A 26,957-nucleotide genomic window follows, 5' to 3' on the forward strand; every position below is an offset into this window, starting at 1 on the left:
TATTGAAATCTAATTCATTATTCATCCACATTCCTGACAGAAAAACTAGCTAATGTGCAAACTTGGTTGACCTAAGTTTCTTGAACACCTTGCACGGAGAATATCCGTGGTTTCCTCCCCGTACTGTGTGAATAATTGCACACAAGAAAAGAGGTTCTATTTTTACAAACAGTGCAACGTGCAGTGTTGTTTGGTTTTCATGGTGTGGTTTATCTGAGAGAAAGATGACTTTCTGAACAAACAGATCTGCAGGTGTACACACGAGCACACGCACGGAATGCATCAGTGGATCAGAAGCGCTTTTAATTAGCAAAGTATATTTAAATATGCTCTCTAGTCTCCTTTTAACTCGTACAACCAAAATCGTGATGGAAGGTAAAAGGTTTGGCAATAATGAAGGTAAATTTTCTCCTATTCCGAGCGCTTTGTCTTGAAGTGGGAAATTAGTGTCCAGTGGTATCATATTAAGTTCCACTTGAAGCACTTTCTCTTCCCGTCATTATCTGTCTCTCTTTTCCTTTCTCGGTGTCTGTCTCTCTCTCTCTCTATCTTCTTGCTACTTTAAAAGATTGAGTACCTTAGACAGGTAAGAGTAATTAGAATCCTTGAGCTCTGTCAAGCAGTTGAGGTTGATTTACAGTATATTCTATGAAATATAATGAAGTCGGCTTTAGTTGTTAAGCTAAAACATCTGTCACACAACAGCAGCTTCAGAGATTCAGTGTACATTACAAACACAATGCTCATTTCTCCAAACTCAATACAGCACATATTATAATAATGAACTGATACAGAGCTTGAGTTTTCTCATAACAGTTTATCTTGATTCCTAAATCAGCTACGGTAATTACAATTTTTCTATCAGTTTTGGGAGATAAAGGCAGTCAAAGACCTTAGCCTTTGTGTCTCTGTGGTTCTAATTTTGTGTGTGTGTCTGTGTGTGTGTGTGTGTGTGTGTGTGTGTGTGTGTGTGTGTGTGTGTGTGTGTGTGTGTGTGTGTGTGTGTGTGTGTTGCAATCGCATCAGTTGTCTTCGAGGAAAATCTTGCCATGGCAGTTCGCCAGCGTTGTCTCACACTGTCTGGTCGCGCACATAAACAGACACACACACATTTACGCAAAAACTGTCTGGCAGGAAGCCATTTCGATGCTGGTGGTTTGTGTGTGAGTGTGTGTCAGAGACCAGATGGGGGTCCGACCCGTTGTCTCAGTACCATGCCAACACCAGCAGCCTCTGTGCACCGTGGCAGCTTCTTTGTGCTCAATTCAGACTCCTTGAATGGGTCTTCAGCAGGACACACAGACACACAAACACACACAGGAGCATACTGTACCATACTCACACATGATCCTGCTGCTCTCACTGTCATGTAGGTTTTGTGGCTATTGCAGACTAAACACACACAGTTATGACGTTAACTTTTTACACACTTACACTTCCCTCTTCCAAGTGTGACCTCTGCTATTGTCTAACAAGGTCACCCATGGATGGCTGGACTTGGACACGTGTGCTTGTTTGTCTGTGTAGAGCTGAGGCTAGGTGTGTGTCTTGTGTGTCTTTTTTTCATGTTTCTTTACCTCTCTCCTGTGTCAGTTCTTTGTCTGTGTGCGTCTTTCTTTAAAGCTCAAGTTTTCCTTCACTGCTCCATTCTGAAGTCATTTTCGCCTTTTGATGTGGCCTCTTGGGGTAGATTTAGGTTTTTTTTTTTTTTTAATTTTTTGTGGGTAGGGGGGTGGGAGGCAGCAGTGGCAGTTAATTTATCCTTTATTTTACATGGTAGTCACTCGATATCCCACCCCCCCCTCCGCCCCCATGTCGGGTGAACGCACAGCTCCTAATGCAATCATCGATATCAGGACAGGGAATAGTGAGTGCCATGGGGGCCTGAAGGGGAGGGAAATCGGCCATTCATGTTATGTTAATGCGAGCGGTGATAGAGGGAGATAAGGTCCCGCTGGGGGACACTGGTCCTCTTAGCTCGGGTGATCAACACGCTGCAGCTGTGAGGGAGAGGAGTAGGTGGCAGGGGAGGGTGTATAAGAGAAGGAGAGAGGGATTGTGTATGTGTGTCTCTTTGTGCAGGAGTGGCTGTTAATTGGTAGATGGGGTTTCAACAATAGAGCACTAATTAGGGTTCGGGAATGTGCACGCAAGTCTCATGTCTAATGCATAGGAATCCGTCTCCGTATGGCCAAATAAATGGACTGGAAAGTTATGGAGAGCAGCTAATGAGGAACAACCGCATCTTAAATCAAACTGACTCTCAACTAGTTCGCTCCAATACGGTCGATAAAAGGAGAACTTTACTGAAGGAATACATGTATGAAAAATCATAAGCATTTGTATAATTAATTATCAGGAGCCTAATTAATTCAAACATGAGGGCCCACTGCCCTACATACACAAAACACTGAATTACAGTGCAAGAAACAGCCTCTTATTTACATCATGGAAGAGACATGAGAACTTTTAAACTTGTAATAAGAGCTCTTAATATCTCAGATGATTATAAAACACCCTAATCAAATGCAGCTGTATGCAGCATGAAGTCAAGTTATATAGGATAGACTGGACTGACTGTAGCAGCGTGCGGCTAGCCGTGCCAGCTACTTGGCTCATTGTCAGGCGCTGGTGCATTACAAGGTTTTCTCTCTGCTTATCGGTGGACTGTGAAAGTCACCTAACTGGATTAGCCCACAGCTCGCCAGCCAGGATGAGACGGGCCCAGCAGGATGCCTCCGCTGCCTGTCTTTGAGCGTGTGCGCGAGATAGAGAGAGAGAGGACGGGAGTACAAAGAGAGTGAAAAGGCGATCTGTGTCCGTCCTTTCTGTTTTTGCCCGACATGCACTTCATTTCCCGCCTGTGTGAAGGCAGGGGGGTGGGGTGGAGATGTTACGGGTCATTTGAGGCCAGAGCTGTTATTTTGAGACAGTTCATTCTGTGCTGTGAAGCTCTGGAGTTTTGCATGTTAAAGTTTTACTATACAGTATGTTCAACATATCCCCAAGTATGATTCAGTGATGTTTAGACAGGATGCCAGCTACAGTTTCCTCTTCCAGTGGTCTCAGTGTAGCTGCTTATAGTTTTATTTTTAGCCTTCTAGCATCATAGCTCTGGGGTTGGCAGTGTCTGTCTGTCTGCTCTGTCTGTCAGTCGGCTGGTCCTTCCACCACTTTGGTCCAGATTGAAATACCTCAACAACCATTGGATGGGTTACTATGAAATTTTTTGACTGACTTTTCTCCTAACTCCATCATCAGGCCACATTTTTAATTTGTCCAACACACGCAAAACACTAAAATGTTGAGGATGGTAAATATTATACCTGCTAAACATCAGTCCGTTAGCATTGTCATTGTGAGAGTGTAGATGTAATGCCTAACAACAGCCTCACAGAGGCTAGCATGGCTATAGACTGTTATGTCTGTATCCTTCTGTTGACAGTTTCATTAACAGAGGGATGTAGTCCATAGGTCTGTATTTGTCTTTTCCTGTCTTCTTGTCTGTCCGCTTGTCTGTCACATGCTTTGTCAGTTTTTCCAGTTTCTATCTCTAACACTGTTGCTGTAGTGTAATTTCCAGTGTTGTTAGCATGACTTGTCAACTTATTTTCATTCGCTAGCGTTAGTATGGCAGTTATGCTAAATAGTGTCATACAAAACAACTTATTAGTCACTTAACTGTTGTCTGACTCATGCATTTGTTATTCTTGTATATTTTACGCTTTAAATCACACACAGTATCTTTGACATTTACCAGCACTTAACAGGTTAATTTTCTCTCCGTATTCACCTTGCAAATAATGGTCTCAGTCTAGCCCTGTCACAACCAGAAGATTTATGACATCCAGTTTGGCAGTTACAAGACTGAAATTGTACATTTTCTGTTGTAACCCATCACTATTTTTGCTGACAGTCCAGTATCTGGGCTAAAAAGTGTCAGAGAGAATCCACAACATGCAACAACACAATGAATATTTTATTCAGGCCGTGGAGGAGCCATGTGTGGATATGCTTGCTGTCGGCTGTGATGCAGACGTTCAGTGTTGGGGATTTGGTTCAGTAATTCAAGCTTTGTATATCTTTTTTCTCTCTCGCTAACCCTCAGTTTCTGTTCCCTGTCTGCCTGTCTTTCTCCTGTCTCATGTTCTGTTTCAGGGCCTCAGACAGCTTTAGTTTGAAGTTTGAGCTTTGAAGCCATTTCTCCAGTGCCCACCGTTCAGCGCTTGACATTTCTGACATTGCTTCTAATCTTTATTCTGTTCCTGTTAGCGGTGGCTTGGATGCAGTTGTTTAAGACGACACCCAGCCCATCACTCCTGACCCCATTCATCTCAATGTGTGTTCCCTCTCTCTCTCTCTCTCTTTCTCTCTCTCTCTCCTCTTGTACAGTGAAAGGTTCTTTGTCAGGCTGAATAAGGGCGGGTTGCCCAAGTCGCCAGAGAAGACAGAAAGACAATGCACGCTGTTTGTGGTGAGTAGTGAACACGACTTTTTGTTTACAAAGATTGATTGAGAGCAATTTATACTTATGTAAAGCTGACCTAACTCATGTTCCATTAGGCTGAAAAATAAAAAGCAAAGCCAGTGATCTGTAGCTTGTTTACACTGATTAAATCTGATGCTTAAGTATATTTTCCTGTCTTGTTGTCAGGATTTGGGAAGCAGTGATTTGCGAAAAGATGTCTACATCGTTGTACACATCATAAGAATAGGTAGGAGTTACTCTGCCTCGTCTTTATTTAACTGAGCACGATGTGTTTTTTAAAATCTCTTGGGCTTTCATAACAGGACTGTTCTGACTGTGGATCTGTCTGTGTGTGTGTGTGTGTGTAGGGAGGATGGGAGCTGGGGAGAAGAAGAACCTGTGTAGTGTACAGTACAGGCGGCCGTTTGGCTGTGCTGTCGTCAGCATCGCTGATCTCCTCACTGCTGACTCTAAGGATGACCACCTGCTCAAGGTCTATGCGTAAGTCACTGCAAACAACAACATTTCACTGCTGAGTCCTTTCTTCCAAATATCGACCCTTGATTTTACTTAAAGGAGCAGTCCAACATTTTATTTCCTTGCAGAAAATGAAAAAAGGGGTAAAACAATCCACTTACGAGCATCTCTAAATGTCTTGCAAAAACCTAGGGCTAGAATTCCTTTTTATGAAGCTACAAACCAATTCAAGTCACATTATTAGCTGTTAGTCTAAAGTCTAAACTAAATAAAGGCAGCATGAATAAAAAGATTTTACAAACAAATAAAGGTAGAACATTTTCCAGTTGTACTTCAGAGGCTTTTTTCATTTTTTCATTACCAGCGGAGGTGGAAGTATTCTGTGGTCCAACCTAGTCTACACGATGCCACGAGGGACAGAAAAGGCTACAGTCGACACAGTAGTTTGACCTAAATTATATCTGGATCAGACTGACTGGCCAAACACACTAAGCTCAGAAGAAAATACATCCGCTTTCTCAATACCTGCAGTCACACCAGTGAGAGGTTTCAGATTTAGCATTAAAATTCTCAGCTGAATGTTTTCAGAATTGAGGTCAGAGACGACGTCATCGCAAATGAGAATTTGTTTTCACCTGAGCTGCCCTACAAACTTTAAATAATAGGTTTTATTTTTAGCCACAGTCAAACCAACAACAGCAAACCGTACATGTTAACCACATTTTCATACATTGCAAGCAACCTCTTGGTTGGTGTGCAACATGCAGAACACTATCCAGCCTGTGAAAACCGTTGTATTATGTCCTCTGAGAAAATATGCCGTTGTCTCAGCTTGGGCTTGGGCACCACAAATTTAAAGCAGAAAGCCTGTGTTGCAAACTGGGGATGTGGATGCTTCTTGTTGCATAATGGGAAATGCAGGATCCAGTGTTTTTCCAGGTTGACCCATATAAATGGTCTGAAAGTCAAAATATCTTTGCTCTGCTGCATCCATTTGGACCGTTCTTTTAGAAATCTGTCTCCTGTGAGACGCACAAGACATTCACTAATTGTTGTAGTGACCCTTTATGTAGGAAACATATGAAGTTGATTTACTTTCTGTTACTTTCTCTCATCTTTTCGTCTCAGGTGTAACACTGAGAGTGAGTGGTACCAGATTCACGAGAACATTATCAAAAAGGCCAATTCCAGATACAACCTGTCTGGCTCCAACACCGGTAAGAACCACATCTGCTTTATTCATTTTGCTTCCTCACGTTTACACTTTGTACTTGGTTTGAAACTTAAGACAACAAGGGGATTTAGTATTACAACAACTTGGCCCCCTCAGTGCTGAATGATTTGGTTTTAAGCGGATGCACTTTTTGTTATGTTTCATGTTTTTTAAATCAGGCAGCAACTCTCAAAGCTGTTAAGTCAACACTCTTGTGAAAATCTGGCTCATTTCTTCCACAAAACCTTTTTCCACATTGTGCTGTGATGGCAAACTTTGCAGCTCACTCTCATCCTCGGTCTCTCACCCTGCTGTTGTAAGTTTCTGGTCAGTCTGAGTAGCGTTTATGTGGGCGTGAACTTCCTCTTTGGGGGAGAGGATCAGTCTTCACATGGTTGTGTCTGCAGGAAGCCTGCTGTTGCAAATGCATTCAGATGATTTTTATAAATAGCCGCATTCGCACCATACGGAACAACAGCATCAGCAGTTTCCCATAGCAACAGGTTGGTGGAGAATAAGAACATTCAGTTCTTCGAACGTCAAAGAAATGTCATATGACATATGAAGAGGTTTGTTCCGCAGTGAGGTCTGTACATCATCCCTGTTGATTATACTGTGTTTTAAAGAAGCATGCAGATGCAGCTGTATCGTATTGCCAACATTCTTGTGAACACAAAATTATAGCCACAGATGAATTTCTGATTATGTCTTCAAGGTCTAATCTGTAGTGCAGGCAGCTTGAATGGGGCACAGAGTGTGAAGACACACTGTAATCATGAATTAAGCAGTGTTGGCTAGTTTGCAGCTGTTTGCATCAAAGGGCAAAAGTGCAACCAACAGTAAGCAATCAGCAGCAGTTCATCAGAAGTTTGCCTCAAAGCTGATCTAGATAAATGTGTTTGTGAAATGCTGCTGCAAACGTGCTGCAGGCTTTTCTTTTCTTTGTGAAAATATTCATTTTGTCCTCTTACATCTCCCTCATGTATTCTTAGAGGAACACCACAGCCTTTCCCCATAGAAGAGTTTGATAATTATTTGAGGATTATCGGCGTGGAAACCGGAGAGATGTGAGCAAAGATTATAGGAACATCAAGAATCTGTGAGACTGATCTACTGAGTCAGCTCCTCTTTCCGTCTTCCCTCAGAAGACCAATAATTACTTGGGGAGAAGTCGTACTCCAGTATGTTAAATTATCATGAATAATCTTGCATAAGCGTGAAGGGATGCAGTAATTAAACTGAATGACACAAAGCCATTTAGCACGGTCTGCGATACCCGAGCAGCGTCTTTTACACACACGTCGGTTCGTTAAAAAAACTAAATAAAAACTGCAGCATCTTGCTAAAATCTTAACTGGCAGAGCTACTGTCGAATGGATGGAGATGTAAAGAGCTTTGCAACTCTGAGCTGATAAGTGCAACTAAAACCTAAATTAATTTCTCATAAAACATAAAGCAGAGGAGGGACAGTAAAAAAGAAATATTAAGCAACTACTTCTCTGTTTTCTTATCTCACACTGAACAACAAAATCTTAATCAAGTTCCTCCTGTATATCAGCTTTATCCGCTGCTTCTTCTACTGTTGACTGGCCTTATTATCAAACAGAACACATGAGTACACACGTGTTATCAGATTTAATAACAGATAACACACAGATAATGTCGTGCGTTGTTGCTGTTGAACTTCCAAGACTTTGACGCTGCAGATGTGTGTGTCTGCAGTAAACTGTTTACTGCCTGCTGGATGACGTTAAGATCAGAAACAGTTAACCATACAGCATCACTGTCAGAGGACAGTATTTTGCCTTAGTTCACAGTATTTTCTCTAAATGTATCCATCATGTACATGTTTGCTTCAGACTTTTATTTGACAGCATTTTGCACACTCACAGAGTGCAAACACAAACACACATACACACAGGCACACACGTTATAAACACTTGTAAGTGAATTATTGTAAAGAGTTTACTCCCGTCTTTGGCTGCGGTGTGCAGTTTATCACAAACACTTGGATGTTAGCTATCGAGTAGCTGTCAGCTGAAGACATTGATCCGGCCCAACGCCTGATTTGCTTCAGTGCTTTCTCTTTCAAAGTGCATTAGAGGAGAGCTACGGGTCTTTTGTCACAATACGCTGGCATGCATAATTCAAGCAACTTCTTTCCAAAATTACATTTCCACCACTTAACTGTATTTGACATTGATCTTATGAAATGAAAGAAAAATGCTTTAATCACAGAGCAGAGGCAATAATTTCAATTCTTAAGATAATGAGCGCTGAATACTGGGTTTCATTTATGTATTATGAGCACCATTCATCTGTCTGGGCCAAATGTATTAATTATAATTTTATTAGCTTTGACAGTTTCACTTTTCAAGATTTGTGCTCTTATAGGATCTCTTCAGCTTCTTCTGTCTCTCAAATTATATGTGACACACGCACACACACCTGCTCTTACTCGCATAGCACCGGTCACAGTAGTGACAAATTGTAACAGCCTTTCATTATTCCATTGCCACATTTATGAAGATGCACATTGAGCAACAAAGTTGAAGTCAACCGAAATACTCCAGCAAACGACACCAATGCAAACTCTCAGGTTTTTTCCCTGCCTGCTTATTGGTTCCCTGCCTGCTCTGCATTCAACACAGCTACAACATCACTTACTGCACATTTTTACCGGGTACATGTTCGTCTGAAAAGTCAGTTCCTCCCAAAGGGCAATTATTCTGTCGCAGAGCAGCATTAAAGGATAGATAACGCTTGTCTAGCCTCAACACCAAAAAAAAAAAAAATGCTCAAACTGCTGTTTCATCTTTAGCAAACAGGTCAATGTCTCCTCCTCAGTGTGTCCAGGCAGGAGTTATGGAACATCATGCATAATTTAAGCACCACAATTTATTACACTTAATGTCAGGAGGGCAATTAAAACAAGTGTGCAGCGGAGTGAGATAACGTAATGTGCATATATATGTACATGTTTATATAAGTGTGCACTATGCCATTAGCCATTAGTGTGCTTCGTCTTTGCAGGGGTGTGTGCATCCCTGTGTGTGTGTGTGTGTCTCTCGTAGTCTCGCTGTGTGGTTCTCCTTTTAAACAGACCTGGCAGTGTGCCAGAAGTCTCTTATTAGCAGCCAATTAGCAGGGGAGAGATGAATGCGCTACCCTTAAAATATAAAGAACACTGGGTTGTTTGGGTAATAAAGAGTCAGAGAGGGAGCCTATGTGGAGAGACAGTTGTTTTGTTCATATGTAGCCTAATGACTGTCTCATTTTTCTTTACTTGTGTATTCCAGGGTCATTGAGGGGAGGGGGTGCTTTCTGGATAATCGAATTTGAAAGACGAGAGAACAAGTTGATGAGAGGAGATGGTGATTTTGTTTACATGTAGCCCAGTAATCCATAAAATGAATTTCATAAGAATCTGGCTCAGTATGAGTCAGGTCAGGTAGATAAATCAGCTTCCCACCTCCACATGCAAGCGTAGGCAGCGACAGAAGAGGCTGCGACAACTCGACTGTTTTGTTTTTGAGTTTTTATTTTTCCTCTGTATCCTTTTTTTTATTTATTTAATTTTTATTTTTCTCGGAGTTGGTGAAGAGGCAGGCCGGGTGGGCTGAGAGCAGCAGAGGTTGAGAGTGTTTTTGTCAGCATCAGCTCCATCTTCCAGGCAGAATAGTAATGAAGCCGGTTTGCCTAATTGTAGCCCTGCAGTAGCTTTTAGAGCCAGCCTGTGTGTGTGTGTGTATGTGTGTGTGTGTGTGTTAGTGTATGTGTGTATAAATGCCAAAGGCTTGATCCACATTAAGTGGCCGGCAGATTAGGCCAGGGTAAGGGAAAAAAAAACATCTCCCCTGGGACTCTCCTTTCAATTCCCACCAGACCTTTGTGCTTCTTTGAACAACTGTTGATGGACTGTGTGTCATTTTTAAATTATTTAGAGCAGAGGATTGGTCTGCAGCGTCTGAGTCACCTCTCATGCCCTCTGTGTGTATGTTTTCTGTTGAGTCTGTCTTGTGTTATCCCTGTGGCGCAGAAGCACAAGCTGCCCTACAAGGCTGAAACGCATTGACTACATATGCAGTCAAAAATAAGCTTTTTGACATTTGTTTTAACAGATAAAATTACGATGCCGCAGAAATAAATTGACGAAAAGAGTGTCTAAAATTTGCTGTAACTAAAAATGGAGCCCAGAGCCAAGCTGACATTTTCTGTAATTGAATTTGTTATTCCACATAACTTAATGAAGCAAAAGCTAAAACCATCCATAACAGAACTAAGACATTACAGTCTTTCTATCTGATACACAGTCTGGCAGCCAGCCTGCAAACTTTAAACCCCTTTTTTTCCCTCAACTTCACAACTTCTTACTGCTCTCTGCCTATGTAGAGCAGTGTTAGTTTGGCATATCGCTAACAGGTCTGCAAGCAAGCCACATCTCTGTGTTGACTTTCAGTGACTGAAACTTCTCGCGGCTAATGAACCGTTTCACCGCCGCCTCCCAACTTTCCTAAAAACATCCACAGCAATAATCATCATCATCGTATTGTTTCTCGCACATTTCCTTGCTCTTTAGCTCTTTATCAATCTGCCTTTACTTGTCATGAGCAGGGACGGGCACACACACACACACACACACACACACACACACACACACACACACACACACACACACACACACACACACACATCAGGGAAATGCATTTTGAGCTCTAAATACAAGCCAGTGCTTTAATTTAGCAGCGCTGACATTTGGACGGTTATTGCATAAGGATATTGATTTGAGACGACAGCCTTCGTGTAGGATTTCCTCTTAATAAAAAAGGGCTGGGGATGACTCACGGGGTGTTTGCATTTTTTTGTTTATGTGTGCGGGGGTGTCTGCTTGCTTTCCATACAACAGCAACGTAATTGTTGCTGTTGGCAGATATAATAGATGTAGTTGTCTGGCTCGCGACTGCAACGAGATATAATAAAGCTTGAATTATGCCCCAGTCGATATATTTTTTTTGAGCTCACCAATACAGGATTGTTTATGGTGTTGGGGAAAAGGGCTATGATATATTTTGAGCTTTTTATTGAGTGACTTTAGTATGGGATAAAGGATGTAATGTAAGAATAGGATATTAAAGGTTTTTTTTTAATTCTGCTGTTATTTCATTTTAGGCCTAGCAGTGGCTCTCCAGCTCCTCCACGGGGACATAGAGCAGCTGAGACGGGAGTACATGGTCCTCTTCACCCGCGGTGTGTCCATCACCAGGAAACTGGGCTTCTCTGATGTCATCATGCCAGGTAGGACACCACAAACGCCACACCTCTATCAGCTTCCTCCAGTGCGTACAAGAACTTCAGCTGCGCTTATGACTTTGTCTATCTGTGTCTATGTCTGTCTCTCTTATTGCTAAACATAGACAACGTCTTGTCAGATCAGTTATTTACTCTATAACTGAGACTCTATTTGTTTACTTTTGTAATATTTTAGCTGTCATCTTTTGATGCTATAAACTTTTCTGGTGTTTGCACCGTATACATTGACGTGTCTCGTAAGGTCTACTGTAGCAGAGTAGCAGTGATGTTTGAATTCCACCTAAGGGTGCCCTCAGAGAGATGAAATGTTCAGCCTGTTTTCAGGTAGATAGGCATCACTCAGATAGCTGCTTCTCTAAATGACACAGACCCCTGCAGAGACCCTCAGGCTTAGCTGGATGGGGTCTCGTTGCCTTGGTAACAAATGTACAGCCTCTTGAATGTAAGAAGGAATAAGGGGGCTGAAAATGTACATGTTTATATTTACATATACAGTGGAAAAAGGATAGGAAAGAGGAAGAGTGTGTGCATTCTGACTCTTTGTCTGTTCATTCATTTATGGGAGCTGGACGTCAGGGGGACTTTTTTTTTTTTTTTGGTCCACAGAAGAGTTGTTCTTTTAAATAAGTGAGGTGTGCTGTCTGGTCACACAGATAAAGAGAAACCACAGACTGTGGGTCCCCCAGCGCCTCACTAACATAGATTTATGTTCACTGTCTCTTTCTTTGTCTTTCTCTGACTACAAACCCTTAACACTGAGTGCTCTCACCCTTTCTGTGTAAGTCTGCCCTTGAGCTACGGAAGCTGTCTCTGCCTCTCTTTTCTGGATTTGTATTTCACTGTATCTTTCTCCTAATTTTCTTTGTCATATGCAAACACACTCTTTTCTCTGTCCAGCTGCTCTACCCCTGCCTCTTCCACTTCCCTTTTTCCCCGTTGTGCATTACAAAACTGCTCCCTTGTGTGTCCACCATCCTGCAGTCTTTGTATGTGCGTGCTGCAAGTGTACAGTATGGGCGCACATAGAATGCCTAATGTTGCCATGGTTACTGTTGTTAAGAGCAGCGGATCAGTGCTGACCCTGGAGATAGAGATATGATGGCTGCACACACACATACACACACACACACATACACAGAGGTTACATAGGGAACCTGATTGCGATGTGTGTGACCACATCTTGGCTGCAGAGGAAACAGGCCTGTCCTCTTTCTCACCCAGCTCACTTTACACTATTTTGATTTCCCCTACAGAAGGAAATAAACATGTGCCTGGGCCAAACATTGTACATTCAGCTGGAATTATAACAAAAAAATGTAGAATACTACTTCTGGGGATTATTTCCCCACCCTCAGCCTTGACAAAAGGCTGTGTTACTTATGAATCCCAGACACTGATTTCATTGTTTACACACTTGTCTTTACCAGGTTTTTATTAACTCATGTGTACAGGAAGGGTGTGTACTTTATTCTTGACTGTGGATAGTTATTCTGACTACTTAAAAGACTGGATGTGACACTTTGCAGCTACAGCATGAACACAACATAACACATTGTTTTCATTGTGTACAGTGAATACTGTATATGGGCCAGATACACACTTCCTGTACATCTGCATGTAGGAATGAGGGCAACCTGTAATAGCAGCTAAAGTGTTATCAAAAATAGTGAATAAAGCTATCACTGTGTGTTAAAGGGGAACTCCACTGACCCTGATCACTTAAATCTTGTATTCTCTTACTGTCAAAGGTCATAGCTCAGGCTTAGATTCTTAGTCAGCAGAAGATACATCTTTAAATGCCACTAATGTAAACGCTATCCACCCCTGTCGTGAAGCATTACAATAAAAATTGCTGTCAAGCTGCTGAGAGGTGACTAACGATCCTTGCTCGTGTGCATAATCGATGCCTTGTTGCCTCTTTTACCTTCCTGTTCCTGCAGGAGAGATGAGGAATGACCTTTACATCACACTGGAGAAAGGAGAGTTTGAGAAGGGTGGGAAGAGCGTTGCCAGGAACGTAGAGATCACGGTCTATGTCCTGGATATCGATGGACAGATCCTCAAGGTAAAAATACTTTTTTTTTTCCATTTAGCAACTATGTGTACCCAGTTGTTGTCTCCATTTTACAAGAACCATAACTGTCATTGGGAAAATAGATATTTTTTAAGGGCTGAACACTGTGTTTAAGGATAGTAAATACCTTATTTAAGTCTTTAGTTAACTCTGTTCTTTCTTAATAGTGGGTGTCTTATTTTGAAGCAAAGCTCTTCATTTAAATATTGCTGACCCAGATGAGAGCTAAGTGTCTTTCCAGCGTGTTGCCCATTTCTGGTGAAGCACTGTGACATTCTGGCTCTGTGGTTTCCTGTGCTGCCTCGACCTTGGACAGAAAATAGACTCAAATATAACCCTGCTGCCACTGCCTCTGCCACTGCGTGGCACGCAACCCTCCTACACACACACACACACACACACACACACACACACACACACACACACACACACACACACACACACGTAAAGCGTGTCATTCTCAATTTAATGGCATTTGTGGCGCGTTTACAGTGTTTAATACATTTATATTTAAACATGTATGATATATTAAGTCATGGTGTCCTTCAAATTTGCTCTTTATTTCATCCTTGAGCCTGGCCTCTCATTACCCCTCCTCACTTCCTGTTTTTTCTTTGAATCATTTGCGTCCTCCAGCTCTGTAAACTTTCTTTTTTCTGTCTCTCAGAGTCATGTGGCTGCTGGCTCAGGTGAACCAGGGGGGGATGAGTACCACTCTTTGGTGCTGTACCACAACAACAGCCCCCGCTGGGCGGAGCAGATCAAGCTTCCCATCCCAGTCGACATGTTTCGGGGGTCGCATGTCCGGTTTGAGTTCCGACACTGCTCCAGTAAGTCCGTTTGCGGTTTGTGGGTGACCTTTAATTATCTAGGAAAGGTTAAGTGAACACATTTTCCCTGGCTTTCTCACAGTTTCACGCATTAGCTGCCCAGAGTGTGAGCACCTGAGGTGCTGCTTTCTTTCCAGTTGATTATCCGGGGGAGTTGAAGGTAAAGAGGTGTTGTTATGGAGGGAGAAGAGCACAATAAGCATTCACTTTCTCACCCGCTCTGACCTGCCAACCATCCAGCCTCAAGCCCCAAAGCTGCTGCCAAATGTATAAGTGTGCACTTGTTTTAGTATTTTTATAATGAGGCTGTTTGTCCAACGTCTCACCTCCTAATGAGACAAAGCTTTAATTATAACCAAAAGATTGTTCTCATTCTCTCCCACCCTCTCTCTGGGCCATATTCTCTCATAACAAGCTGATATTATTAAACCAAGCTGTGAGACTGTGTAGTGGTGTACAGTAGATGTACTAGTCTTATTACTGCTGGCAGTGCTAGCATTGCTTCTCAAGGGCTGCCTATTAAGAGCCCAATTTAGGCCTGTGGTGACACCGAACTGAGGAGACCATATTACAAACTTGGGGACAGCCTGCCTGTAGGAATAAGATCTGCAGACACTCCCATTTTCCATTAAGGCGTAGCAGAAAGCTCATTTTTATGAATATGCTTTTAAATGCTATCTTGTTTCAGGAGTTATTATGCAGCACTGGTAATTGGTAATTTGTTTGTGGGGAGTCTAGAGTTGTTCCTAAAGGATGCTAAAGGGAACTATGAGGACCTGTCAGCTTCAGCAGGGCAATACTTTGTTTTATTATAGCTGAGTGTGTGTTAATATGTGAAGGTGAACTTTACTATAAGTGCCGTCAGAGGAGCTGGTCCAGATTTTTTTATTTTTTTGTAGACAGGCTAAAAATATGAAGTTTCTCCACGTTTACAATTTAAAATCCTGAATTCCTAACAACCTCTCAAACTATTACATTGCCCTGTATAATAGCATTGTGTATTTGGTGGTTTCAAAATATAACATACATCATTTTCTACCTGTTCTGCCAAGCTCAGCTAAGCCTGCGTTTCACACGGTACCACTTAATCTTTCCTAATCTCCTGGTGCCCAAGTCCATGAAGGCTTATAGATCAGGAAAACCTGTCCGAAGGGAACCAGACACAACAAAAAGCAAAAGTGTACAGTTTTGTAAGCAATAACTTTCCTGGTGTAAAAACGTAATCACAGCAAAGCCTGAGTACCAATTTCTAAGTTTAATACAGTACAACTTGTGCCCCTCCTGGGAGAGGCAACAGAAACACAAACAGACACACATAAACAGAAGACTGGTAGATGCCGGCTAAATTAATCAGTGGTGTTGCAATGAAGGGAAATAGAAACCTTTCTAGCACTACGCTTCTCACTTCCCGCTGTGTGCACATTAGCACTTTATTGCTAAAGCAGCAGATAAATCAGATTACATGTGTTCATAATGCAAATTATGCCTAAAGCTTTCAGAAAGCTTCTTAAAAAAACACAGCAGCCCATGTTAATCAGACCCTCGAAGAGTAACTTAACAACATCTACAAATTTTGTTTTGGCTGGTTTTTGCTTTTCTTTTTGAACACTTTAATGGGCCAGGGTGCATTTTATGCATCGCTGAGGCTTCATCAAACATTCACAAGGTTGATATTTTGAATATTTTGAAACCGGCATTGTTTATATCCATGTTTACTTGGGCTAGCAGAAACACCTCAGAGTACAAAGTACAGAGGTCAACAATACTTTTCACCTTGGTGCCAAGTTAGAGTTTAAGACAGGAATATACTTTTGCAGATAACGGAACATTAGTTCCAGTTTTTCTACGTATTTATTTTAGACTGCATGATGAGAAAAGCAGAGTTGGTTTCATAACAGCAGCTTTTATTTATTAAATTTTTTTTTTTTTTGCTTGGTTTTCTTGCAGCTTGTGGTTGTGTATTTTGGACTCAATGTCACACCCATGTGTTGTTGTTTGACAGCTAAAGACAAGGGAGAGAAGAAACTGTTTGGCTACTCCTTTGTTCCTCTGATGCAGGAGGATGGCAGGACTCTGCCAGATGGCACCCATGAGCTCATTATCCACAAGGTAAGGCCCTGCATACCCTCACCACCAAGACTTTGACTGAGCGACATGAAATCAAATTGACTGTGTCTTTTTCAGGGCGAGCACATACAGTACTTTGACAGCGCGCTGCAGAAATTCTCATCCAGATGTGTAATTCCATCCCAGATTGACTCAGTAGGACATTTTCACTGATGTCCCAAAAAGTATCTTGATCTCAATAACATGGGATGCCTTTATCTTTTTCGGTCCACTTAACCCCTTGTTTTACACATTTGACATGATCTCAACGACCAAAGTGCAGTTTGAGAACAAAAGATTTCCCCAGTCAGGGAGAACAGATTTCCACCATCATCTGGTGAATTGATGAACTGCAGCTTGTATCTTCTCAGAAGTGAACCCACTCACCGTTCTGTGCCACACAGGTGTCGCCAGTGCTAATTCGGATGGGATTACACACCATGTATGATTATGTGAATCATTTGCTCTAAAGGGCAAAATGCTGTCACTCTGTTGTCGCACTCTTTGCTGCCACAAACTGACAAACAGCTCACATCACTCCATTACAGCCTGACGGGCCAATGACTAATGTCCACTTACGTAACACGGCCGAGCTGTGAGGTTGACTTTAACCCCAAGTGAGTGTTAATGTATGTCTATTTGCTATGTGCCTGTGTAGGAAACAGTTGGTATTCAGCTGGATGCCTGCACATTTCCTTTGAGGCAATGCTGACGGATGTGGTCTCAGACCTACTGTTCTAGTCTATGTCTCTGTATTTAGTATGACCTTTATGCCCATTTTCTGCATTTTAAAGACCTTAAGAGACTCGCAGTCATCTTTTCACACATTTTGGGTTTGACACATCAAAGGACTTAAGGCAAATAAAATGGCCAGCGTCCCCTAGTTAAAAGCTTCTGCAAGACCATCTTGGGTGTAATTCAGAATAATTGCAGACTGCATGCTTTTCCTCTGCTGCAGGCAAAGGGTGTGTACATAAACCTGAGGCTTTGCGGAGGATAGAAAAGCATGGAGCACATTCATACATTTTATTGGCAGCGAGGCAGAACAGTGACCAAAAGTCTGATTATTTATTCTGCTGTTAGCTGCAGTTTGTTTTAGCTGTCTTTATAAACAAGGACTCCTCTTTTCGTTGTCCTCTTTTCTCTTGTGTTGCCAGATTTAGTCTTACCAAACCCCCCTAACCTGAGCCTCCCAGTTTTAGAGGACAACTCTTGTAGCCTGGTGTGTTCCCACCGTTGAGAGTGTGGTGGGGGGGGTGGTGGGGGTTTAGGCCCATTCTAATGCCAGATGGAAGTTGCTGAAAAGCTCAATGAAACTGGCATGGCCTAGTTTCTCCTCAGACCCAAAATAGACACAGAAGAATCAGTCCAAACTATGTGGTAGCTTTGGAGCTCAAATGGCCTCAGCTGTGCATTAAGACTACACATTAAATCCCAAAAAGAACAAAATATAATCATTAACTTTTATCATCCCAGTGGGCTCAATATTTGTCTCAGAAACTTTAACAAGTTCTAATCCTGTTGTCAGTGTTCTGTGACTGAGAGCTTAACGTGTTTCAGTCATAACAGGCATACAGCCCGAAGCTTGTGGTTATAAAATATACAACATTTGATCCAGTGAGATGTTGACAAATTGGTGTGGAGACAGTGACGTTACCATTTTGATAACATCACGTTCTTCCACACCTTTCCCGTTTTAAAATGTGTGCTTCTCTTCTTTTCTCTCATTCTTTCTAGTGTGAGGAGAACACCAGCTTGGCAGACTGTTCTCGCTACCTGAAGCTGCCATTCTCTAAGGCCAACCTCCCGTCCAACAACCAGACGCTGAAAGGCACCAAGGAGTCTTTCTGGATCACCAGCTTCCTCTGCTCCACCAAGCTCACTCAGAATGGTAAACTAAGCTCAGGGACTGACATTTTGGCCTCTTGCCTGGTGAAGGTGTGAGGTGTGTTTGGCTGCTATTCTCAAACTGCTGCCTCTTTTTTTCATTTGGAGTAAGCTTGTATATTGCTGCACCAACCCTGTCCTGTACATCTGTACAGTTCAGAAAGTAGAGCATAGACGTACTGCTGCAAAAGATAGTGATAGGCAACACCACACAACACAAGAAACTGATAAGAGGCCACATGATTAAAGAGAAAACAGACAGGAAGAGACAGTGGTAAGTGGAAGTGGTATTTCCATCCATGCCATTTGAGTGAGTGAATAAACCTGTGAATATGCAGGCTGTTGCAAATAGCTTCCAGTTTGCAGAGCTCAGTAATGAACTAACAAATCCTTGCGTTTTCAGAGATCTGCCTGCAGAGTGGGATTTGTACTCTTATATTTCAGCAGGACTAGCTGGCCACTCATTCATTGTGGAGAAAAAAAACTATTATTAGCCAGCAATGAACAATTGAAATGGAAATATAGTGAACATCAGAGGAGACATTCATTTTTCTCCACTCAATCAGTGGGGCTTTCCACAATTCACCAGATTCTGTTTTACCAGTCAACAGTATTTTCAGAATTTAACAAAACAAAACAAAAACAAACTGTGACTCATTTTTACCTCATTAAGTAGCTGGTAGAATATATAAACATAAAAGCTACAGGCACAATTTACTTGCAACAGACTGTTAATTTCCTGAATACATTTGATTTTTGTTGCTGAATTGATGATAAAAGTATTGCTGAGTTTTTGTTGGGGAAAAAAAATTATATTTGACAGAGTGGGAGAAAGAAAAAATAAATAAATACCATGCACACACACAAACACATGCACACACAGACACAAATTCACACAGAAAGTTGCAAAAAGACACGCTTCAGGTTGAACAGAATCCAAAGAGACAGCTAAAAGACTTTCTTCTCCGGGCTTATGTTTTATTCATGCGTACGTCTGGGGACTCTGGCTCAGGAAAATGACTTTTTATCTCCTTTATCCCGCTGCACTTGAAAATGTCATCATTTGTTTGGATTCAGTGGAGTTTTTGGGCTATAATTGAAGGGTGTGGTAATGCTTTGTGATCTGAGGTGCATATTGCTCTCATAATCCTGCTTTTCTTTACAAACAAACAAACGAGAGATGTGTCTTTCTCTTCTGCTTGTCGCTTCCGTTTTTTTGTATCTCCTTCATTTACCGTTACATCTCTCTGTATCTCCCTCTCTTTGCCTTCCTCCAGGTGATATGCTGGACCTGTTGAAGTGGAGAGCCCACCCCGAAAGGATCAACGACAGCCTCTCTAAGCTGAAGGAGATCGATGGCTCGGAGATTGTCAAAGTAGGCCTGCAATCAGATTCTCAGCCCTGAATTGCTCCTGCGAGTCTGGCTTTCATTGTATTGATTGTTTCTGATTTTTTTTCAGTCCACGTGAATTTGGACTGAAAAGTCAAGTTAATTTGATGAATTAGCATCAAATTAATTCAGTTTTTACAAATTCTCTTTTGTCCTGCTCCCTTTACCAGTTTCTACAGGACACCCTGGACACTCTGTTCGGTATTCTGGATGAAAGCTCTCAGAGATATGGGCTGAAGGTGTTTGATTCACTGGTAAGTCAGTCGTCCTGATGGTCTGGTCATCTCCATGGATCTTTTTCTAGTTTCTCGCGAGTGCTGAGTCAAACGCAGAAAACAGAAACACAAACGAACTGTTGGTGAAAGATCTAGTGATGTAACGCTTCAGAGCTCGCTGAACCAATCTCGCCCCGGTCACGCTGCACTGCGCTGATAGACCGAGGCCAGGAATCGATCTCTCTCTCTCTCTCTCTCTCTCTCTCTCTCTCTTTCTCTGCCTCTGTGTGTCTCACTCTCTCCATCAGTCTCCCACTGACACATGAACACACTTTCTCCTCTCAGCGTGGCGTTGTCAATGATGAAAAGGTCTAGCGAGCTGGTGCAGTCATCAGGTTTCCTTTTTGTGGTTTTGAGATCAATCCAACAAGTGGACTTATCTGCTGTGGTTGGGACCAATTCATTGCATTTCACAACAACCTACACACAAGGGAAACATGGAGTAATATGTGCAACCACTCTCCAAATGGTTTTAACTTTGTTGTTACTATTGTTATACTTTCAGATATATATTTTTAGATATCTGTATATTCAAAAGATTGATTGCACAATGTTGTGCATCTGTAATTTGATAACATTTTATTTTCTCACCACACATTTCCCACATTTTTTAGAGTTTTAAGTTTAATTTCAAGTTGATAATTATGATAATAATAATTAATAATAATGACTGTCTGCCTTTATTACTTTAACCTCATCCAGATTTAACACTGGCTCAGGTTAGTTAAATCTCTGCAGCTAAACATTGTTTAGACTCACACAACACAACCAAATATGTTTATGAAATGTATATTAGATGATAAATCCATCTGATGGAATGAGTCATGAATGAGTGATAGTGTCACACAGTGTGAAACAGGATGAGCTCCTTAATGGGAAAAAGGGAACTCTGTATTTTAAGGGGTAAAAGAGAGTTACCCAGACACTAATATTCTGTTTTAAGGAATCCTTTTTTATAGTATGTCTTCTTTCTTTATTTCTAGGTCCATATCATCAACCTTCTCCAGGACAGCAAATTCCAGCACTTCAAACCAGTCATGGACACCTACATCGAGAGCCACTTTGCCGGAGCTTTGTCCTACAGGTATATGACGGTGACATTTCAGCCCTCACTTCTGGAAATGTGGCTATTTAAAGCTACAGCAGCGCCTCGAGCACACAGTATTGCAGCCGTTCCCCACATATTGTATTGTAATGAAGTATCACATCACAGGCAGACACACACAGGCCAACCTGCGTCAGTGCTGAGAGGCAGCTCCGCTCAGCTCTGGGCTTTGATTTAGTCAGAATATAACATGAATAAAATGGTTATGGTGCCCCCTGGCTGATGGAAAGTGAATTATGAAATTGTGCTTACTTTTCCTACCTCCTCCTTTCACCTCCTGTCTATCAAATGCATGCACACACACACACACACACACACACACACACACACACACAGATATTCCCAACTTGCTGTTCTCACCGGCTGTCTTCTTCACACTCTCTGTACCTGCTAAGATACCATGCTGGTGCTGTCTAATTTTTCTTTTTTTCCCCAGTACTTGCACCACACACACTCAGGATGCTGCTGCCACATCCATCTGCTTTAAACTCTTTTACCTGTGATATTGTTTCATTAGAAGTGTCACACCTTAATTGTAACTATCTTAAGTTATTAATAGGTTAACAAGGTGTCATTTAGTTCTAAAGCAGCAAAGGATTTTTATAGGATTTAACAGTCATCCAAAGATCATTACTTCCAACTATAATATTTAAATCAGCTTTATTTATTAAATACTGGGAAAAGAGTGGCAGAATTGGATTTAAACAGTATCTGATGTGAGGTGTTTCATTTTAAAATGCTGCATTGCCTCATCTGTATTTTCCAAATCCGGCGGGAGAGACTTTGGGCTTTGTGTTGCTGGAGGTGAACGGTGATACCGTGTGTGTTTGTGTGTCTTCTCTAGGGACCTGATCAAAGTACTGAAGTGGTACGTGGACCGCATTGTTGACGCAGAGCATCAGGATCACATACAGCAGGTGCTCAAGGTGAGGCTGTTGGTATCACACGCATAAAGGCAGGAGGAGTGACATTTTCACATTGTACACTCCCACATGTGGCTTTCTTTACCGACACACAATCACACGACGCACACGTACCCCATTATACCATCAACACAGACGCATACAGGAATACAAACAAACAAACTTGCTACCTCTCTCAGCCACCCCTGCTAATTTATCCCCCCATCAGCAATGAGCATGTCGCGCCACTATTCATTACTCCCCTCCTCTGTCTATTATGCCGCATGCAATTTTAATCAGCAGAAATGCAGTGCCTCTGGTGCTGGGAATCCATATCACATTATTCTAATGACTCATGCAGATACACCATCAGAGAAGCACATTGCGTCTCCCGCCGTGCAGTTTTCCCCATTTCTCATTCACGAGACACATTCTGCACCAGAAGTAAATGTTACTTTGTCATGTAGTAAATAATAAATAAAAGATACACCGCAGATGTGTTTGCAGGACGTCCTTGTGCACATGATCAATAGATTATACTGTGGCACAAGAGACAAAAAAAAAACAATATTTGAATTGAATGATCTTGATCGTTGTCAGGTTAAAAAGTGTTTTATCCATGTATTATAAAAAATACTCTCTACACTAGAGCTACAAAACTAATTGTGTTTTCATAAGATCAATCTGACAATAATTAGCTACATGTGTTGCCTACAAAATGTAGGAAAATAATGTGAAATGTCCATCACAAGCTCCAAGAGCCCAACATGACATGTTCAGACCACTTGACTCATTCAAAACAAAAATATCTTTTATTTACAATGCATTAGATTCTGAAAGCAGTCAAACAATGATTTGATTATTATAGTTATTGACAAAATGTTCTCATTTCAACATAAGTTTGCACAAGTTTGCAATGCTAAAAGTCCAACTTTGGATCAAACACATCAGGGTGCAAATTTAATATTACATTGTTCTTTAAGGGAAATCTGACTTGCAAGGCTTTTTCATTACCCAACAAATGATGAATGATCCTTCCCTCTGTCCTCCAGGCCAGCGAGTACATCTTCAAATACATTATCCAATCTCGACGGCTCTTCTCTTTGGCCACGGGAGGCCAGAACGAGGAGGAGTTCAGAGTCTGCATCCACGAGCTCTTCATGTCCATCCGCTTCTTCCTCTCGCAGGAAAACAAAGGCACCAGTCCTGTCGCACAAACACAGGTATGTGTGTGTGTCTGTGCATGTGTTCAAAAGTCTTTGACATGCATGAACATGTCTCGATCCCTCTGTGCCGTCATGATCATCAAGTGTGGATCTCTGTGTGTAAATCTGTGCCTGTTGGCACATGTGCACCACATTATGTTTCCTTTCTGGAGGACTCCAGTTAATGCAGTTGTGATAGGTGAGAAATTGGCTGGTAATTGAATTTCATGCTGCCAGAGGGTCTGGAGTCGGAACAGGAATTTCTGTGGCAGCTTTTCCTCTTCCGGTGGGAGGTCTGCACAGCAGGGCAGCCGCCTTCACTGATTTCTAACAAGACCAAAACAAACAAGCTGAAGACGCCCAGGATAATCCTAATTATACACCAGAAACAGCTGCTGGTGTGGCACTGTGTGGTGTCGTCAGAGAAATACCTGTAATTTTGCATCTACGGTACCTGTGTGTGGCTCCTTGAGTCTGTTTGTGTTGCGCTGTTTTTAATGATCTTCTCTCTTTCATTGCTTTGTTTTGCCTGCTCCATATCATCCTCCTCCTTCTCCTCCTCCTAATTGCTTTTTTTTTCGGCTCTTCTGTAATCTCATTGGCCTCTTTTTCTTTACTCAGTTACAACCACGTATTTGTTAGAGTCAATCCTGGAGTTCTCTCAGCAGTAAAATGAAGATGTGTGTGTTTAATTCTCCTAAGCATGATGATAATTTCTTCTCTCTTATTTCCTTGGTGTTTGCCTCACTTATGTGAACTCTGAACATATGTTTTGTTCTAGTTCTCATCAGGTTTATTACTCCGTCAGGTTTTCTTTTCACAGCTCATTTGAACAATTATAACAATGTTCTCAAGAGGCTTTCAGAAAGAGTCCTGCAGTCTTGCTTAAAGCCCTCCAGTCACTTTTCAATCGCCTCTTTTTGAAGCTACGAGAACAAGATTATTAGTGTAACATTAGCTATTTGAGTTGTGGCCTCTCCATGGAGTCTGAAAAGCACCGCGTCATCCCTCCGCTGACTTCTGATCTCGACTAATCTGTATTCTCAACACAACAATAGCTGTGGGAGGAGGCCAATGCTAATCCCACTTAATCTCTGACACGTGGGCACACACACTGGCCAACACACACAGATAAATACACATAAACAGCAAAGCCGTGTACGCGCAGCGCGGCACGGCTGATGTGAGATGTGTTGCGGTTTACACACACACAGGATGACCTAAAATCTGAGCACTGAACAAACACAGCGATGTTGTCCCACTAATACTGGAGACCTGATGTTGCCTGGATATTGTTTAATTTAAGAATGTCTGCACAGATGGAATTTGACTTGGGGAACAAATGGTCCCTATGAAGACTTAACAGAGGATTTCTCAAGCTGTTCTGGCCTGTGACCCTGTTTTCTTTGTTCCAGATGTTTCATGTATCAGATCAGTTAGAGAGGAGCAAGCTGTCAGTTGAATTTCAGTTTGGTATACTTCTCTTCTCCATTTTATTTTTCAAAATGTTTAATTAATTTTTGATTTAAGGAGCTCTAAATGGACTTTTAAAGTCAATTAACTAGAGCATATTTAATGTATTAATGTAAATGCAAAACAAAAACACAAATTCTCTATGGGACTCCTGTCTGTTCGTCAATCAACCATTAAAGTCTAGACCCTGCAAAAGCTGGGAAACTCTGAGAATTCCACCGAGCATCCTTTAAAAAGTAGCACTACTCCAAAGCTCCTTGCTCAATTTACACCATCCTTTTGTCAAAGATGCACACCTGCGACAGTGAAACAAGGTGTTGCTGAAAACCAGCTTCCATCCTCTGGAAAAATGAAAGGGAAGGTAAAACAAAAACCAGAAACAATGAGCCTCTGCTCTAGATTTTAATAATCTCCATTTTTCAGCTATGAAGCGAGAATCTGACAGAACTTGACAGGAAGAAAGAGCATCAGACAGAAAGCTACAAAACAGTGGCAAACAGCAATCCCACAGGAGCGGTCCTTTAGTTTAATCCACATAATCCATGACATAATCCACATAATTCCAACCAAATCCAGTCCCAGCCAGTGATTCATAACACAATAGTGAAAAATTTTCTTTTGTTTTCCCAACAAAACTGCACCTCATCAACACAGATGAACCCAAATATACATATACAGAAATATGAGGAGTATAGATTGTTATGTTTGGCTGTTCAGTTGAACCGAATCTTATGTAATGAAAGCATTTTATCCAAAGCCCCTAAGGTACTGAACGTCATTTGTTGTTGCCAAGCTTTGCCTGGGCTCCTCCACATCACCATGACAACAGGGTTCCCTTACAATGTATGTTATAGTAGCATGTAATGCTGATGTAGTGGAAAATGTGTTGAAATTACTGAACAAGCACCATATAAAACATTCATATTCATATCTTGAAATGCTCTGTTCAGTCTAATTTGCAGCTTGAATGCTTTTGCCTGTTAAGTATCAACAAAGTAATTCCATTCTTTGAGAAAACAAACATTTTGACAGTGATGGATTCACAGCACACGTTCCATTTAGCATCCACATGTTTGAACACTGCCCCTCTCTGCCCAGGCGATGTTCCTGCGGACGTTTCCGGCGGTTTATGGCGAGCTGCTGAAGATCTTCACAGTGCGAGAGGTGGCTGGCTTCGTCAGGGAGACGCTGGGCAGCCTGCCCACCGCTGTCCACGCCGACTGCCCCCTGGAGGCCGTCAAACTGCAGTGCATTGCCAAAACTGTGGAGAGCCAGCTTTACATTAACCCAGGTAAAGATGTGTGGTGCGCAGTGTATGTACACTTTGATATCCATAGATAATTAAGGCTTGTAAACACACTGAAAGCCAAACACTGAAAAATGTGTGAGCAAACAACACTAATGCATAAAGGCCTGAGCAGAGATTATGAACACAGAGGGAAAATAAACAGCACAGGGGGAAACAAACAGATTTGAACAACTAGATTCATACACAAAATGCAGACAATGATCAGCGACACTTTGGGTGTTTGTCTTGCAGCTTGTACTCACAGTCTGTTAGTCCATTTTATACTGTGCATTTGTGGGCTCCTGCAGTGCACACGTTTGAGAACACACCTTGGCTAATTGTTACCCTACAGTGCACCTAACTCCGTGTCATTAAATTGTGCTTAATAAAGACTGTGCACTGAAACAAATGACTGTGTCACTGTTTTATCTCCAGCGTGCTCCCAAAGGCTGCATGCAACAAGATAAACATCCCTCATGCAAATCACATTAATGTTACACAAAGAATTACTTTTAGGTACATTTAATTATATTCATGACAGCACAGCAGGAAGTCATGGCACTACAATTAAATTTTTTTTTTTTTACATTGCTGTTTACCCGCACCAGTATGTCTTTGATGCCTCACAGCTCACTGTGTGTGTGTTGCAGAATCACGCTGCATCCTGTTGCCGGTGGTGCTCCGTGTCCTCCAGGTCCACATGCAGGAGCAGAGAGACCTGGTCATGTGCGCTCGCATCCTCACCAGCATGCTGTCCCTCATCAAGAAGGAGGAGAATGGCACGGCTGTGAGTATTACAGCAATCAATCTTCTCATCTGACTCTCAGCAAGAAAAGGATTCAAATTGAGCTGTTATTGAACTGTTCCTTTAAGTTATCCGCCTGAAATTTGCACCTCAAAAATAATTTGTCTAAAAGCTCCCACTTATAGATAAGTGACTTTTGGATTTTATTA

General features: G+C 41.8%; 1 protein-coding gene across 4 annotated transcripts in view; it reads left to right on the top strand.

Annotated features, from left to right (window-relative positions):
• The window catches only part of dock4b (dedicator of cytokinesis 4b), a 104,584-nt gene that overhangs the window by 43,313 nt on the left and 34,314 nt on the right, over positions 1–26,957 (top strand). For all 4 annotated transcript variants that reach the window (XM_041030055.1, XM_041030056.1, XM_041030057.1 and 1 more), the window contains exons 9-24: positions 4,393–4,474; positions 4,655–4,715; positions 4,837–4,969; positions 6,074–6,162; positions 11,328–11,453; positions 13,409–13,533; positions 14,210–14,372; positions 16,375–16,481; positions 18,216–18,369; positions 19,643–19,740; positions 19,926–20,009; positions 21,014–21,114; positions 21,980–22,061; positions 23,090–23,260; positions 25,814–26,006; positions 26,654–26,790. In XM_041030055.1, the coding sequence (XP_040885989.1) occupies positions 4,393–4,474; positions 4,655–4,715; positions 4,837–4,969; positions 6,074–6,162; positions 11,328–11,453; positions 13,409–13,533; positions 14,210–14,372; positions 16,375–16,481; positions 18,216–18,369; positions 19,643–19,740; positions 19,926–20,009; positions 21,014–21,114; positions 21,980–22,061; positions 23,090–23,260; positions 25,814–26,006; positions 26,654–26,790 (1,906 nt within the window). The remainder of the gene's footprint in view (positions 1–4,392; positions 4,475–4,654; positions 4,716–4,836; positions 4,970–6,073; positions 6,163–11,327; positions 11,454–13,408; positions 13,534–14,209; positions 14,373–16,374; positions 16,482–18,215; positions 18,370–19,642; positions 19,741–19,925; positions 20,010–21,013; positions 21,115–21,979; positions 22,062–23,089; positions 23,261–25,813; positions 26,007–26,653; positions 26,791–26,957) is intronic.

Source organism: Toxotes jaculatrix, chromosome 22 (genome assembly GCF_017976425.1).
Source record: "Toxotes jaculatrix isolate fToxJac2 chromosome 22, fToxJac2.pri, whole genome shotgun sequence".
In the NCBI taxonomy this organism is placed as follows: Eukaryota; Metazoa; Chordata; class Actinopteri; family Toxotidae; genus Toxotes; species Toxotes jaculatrix.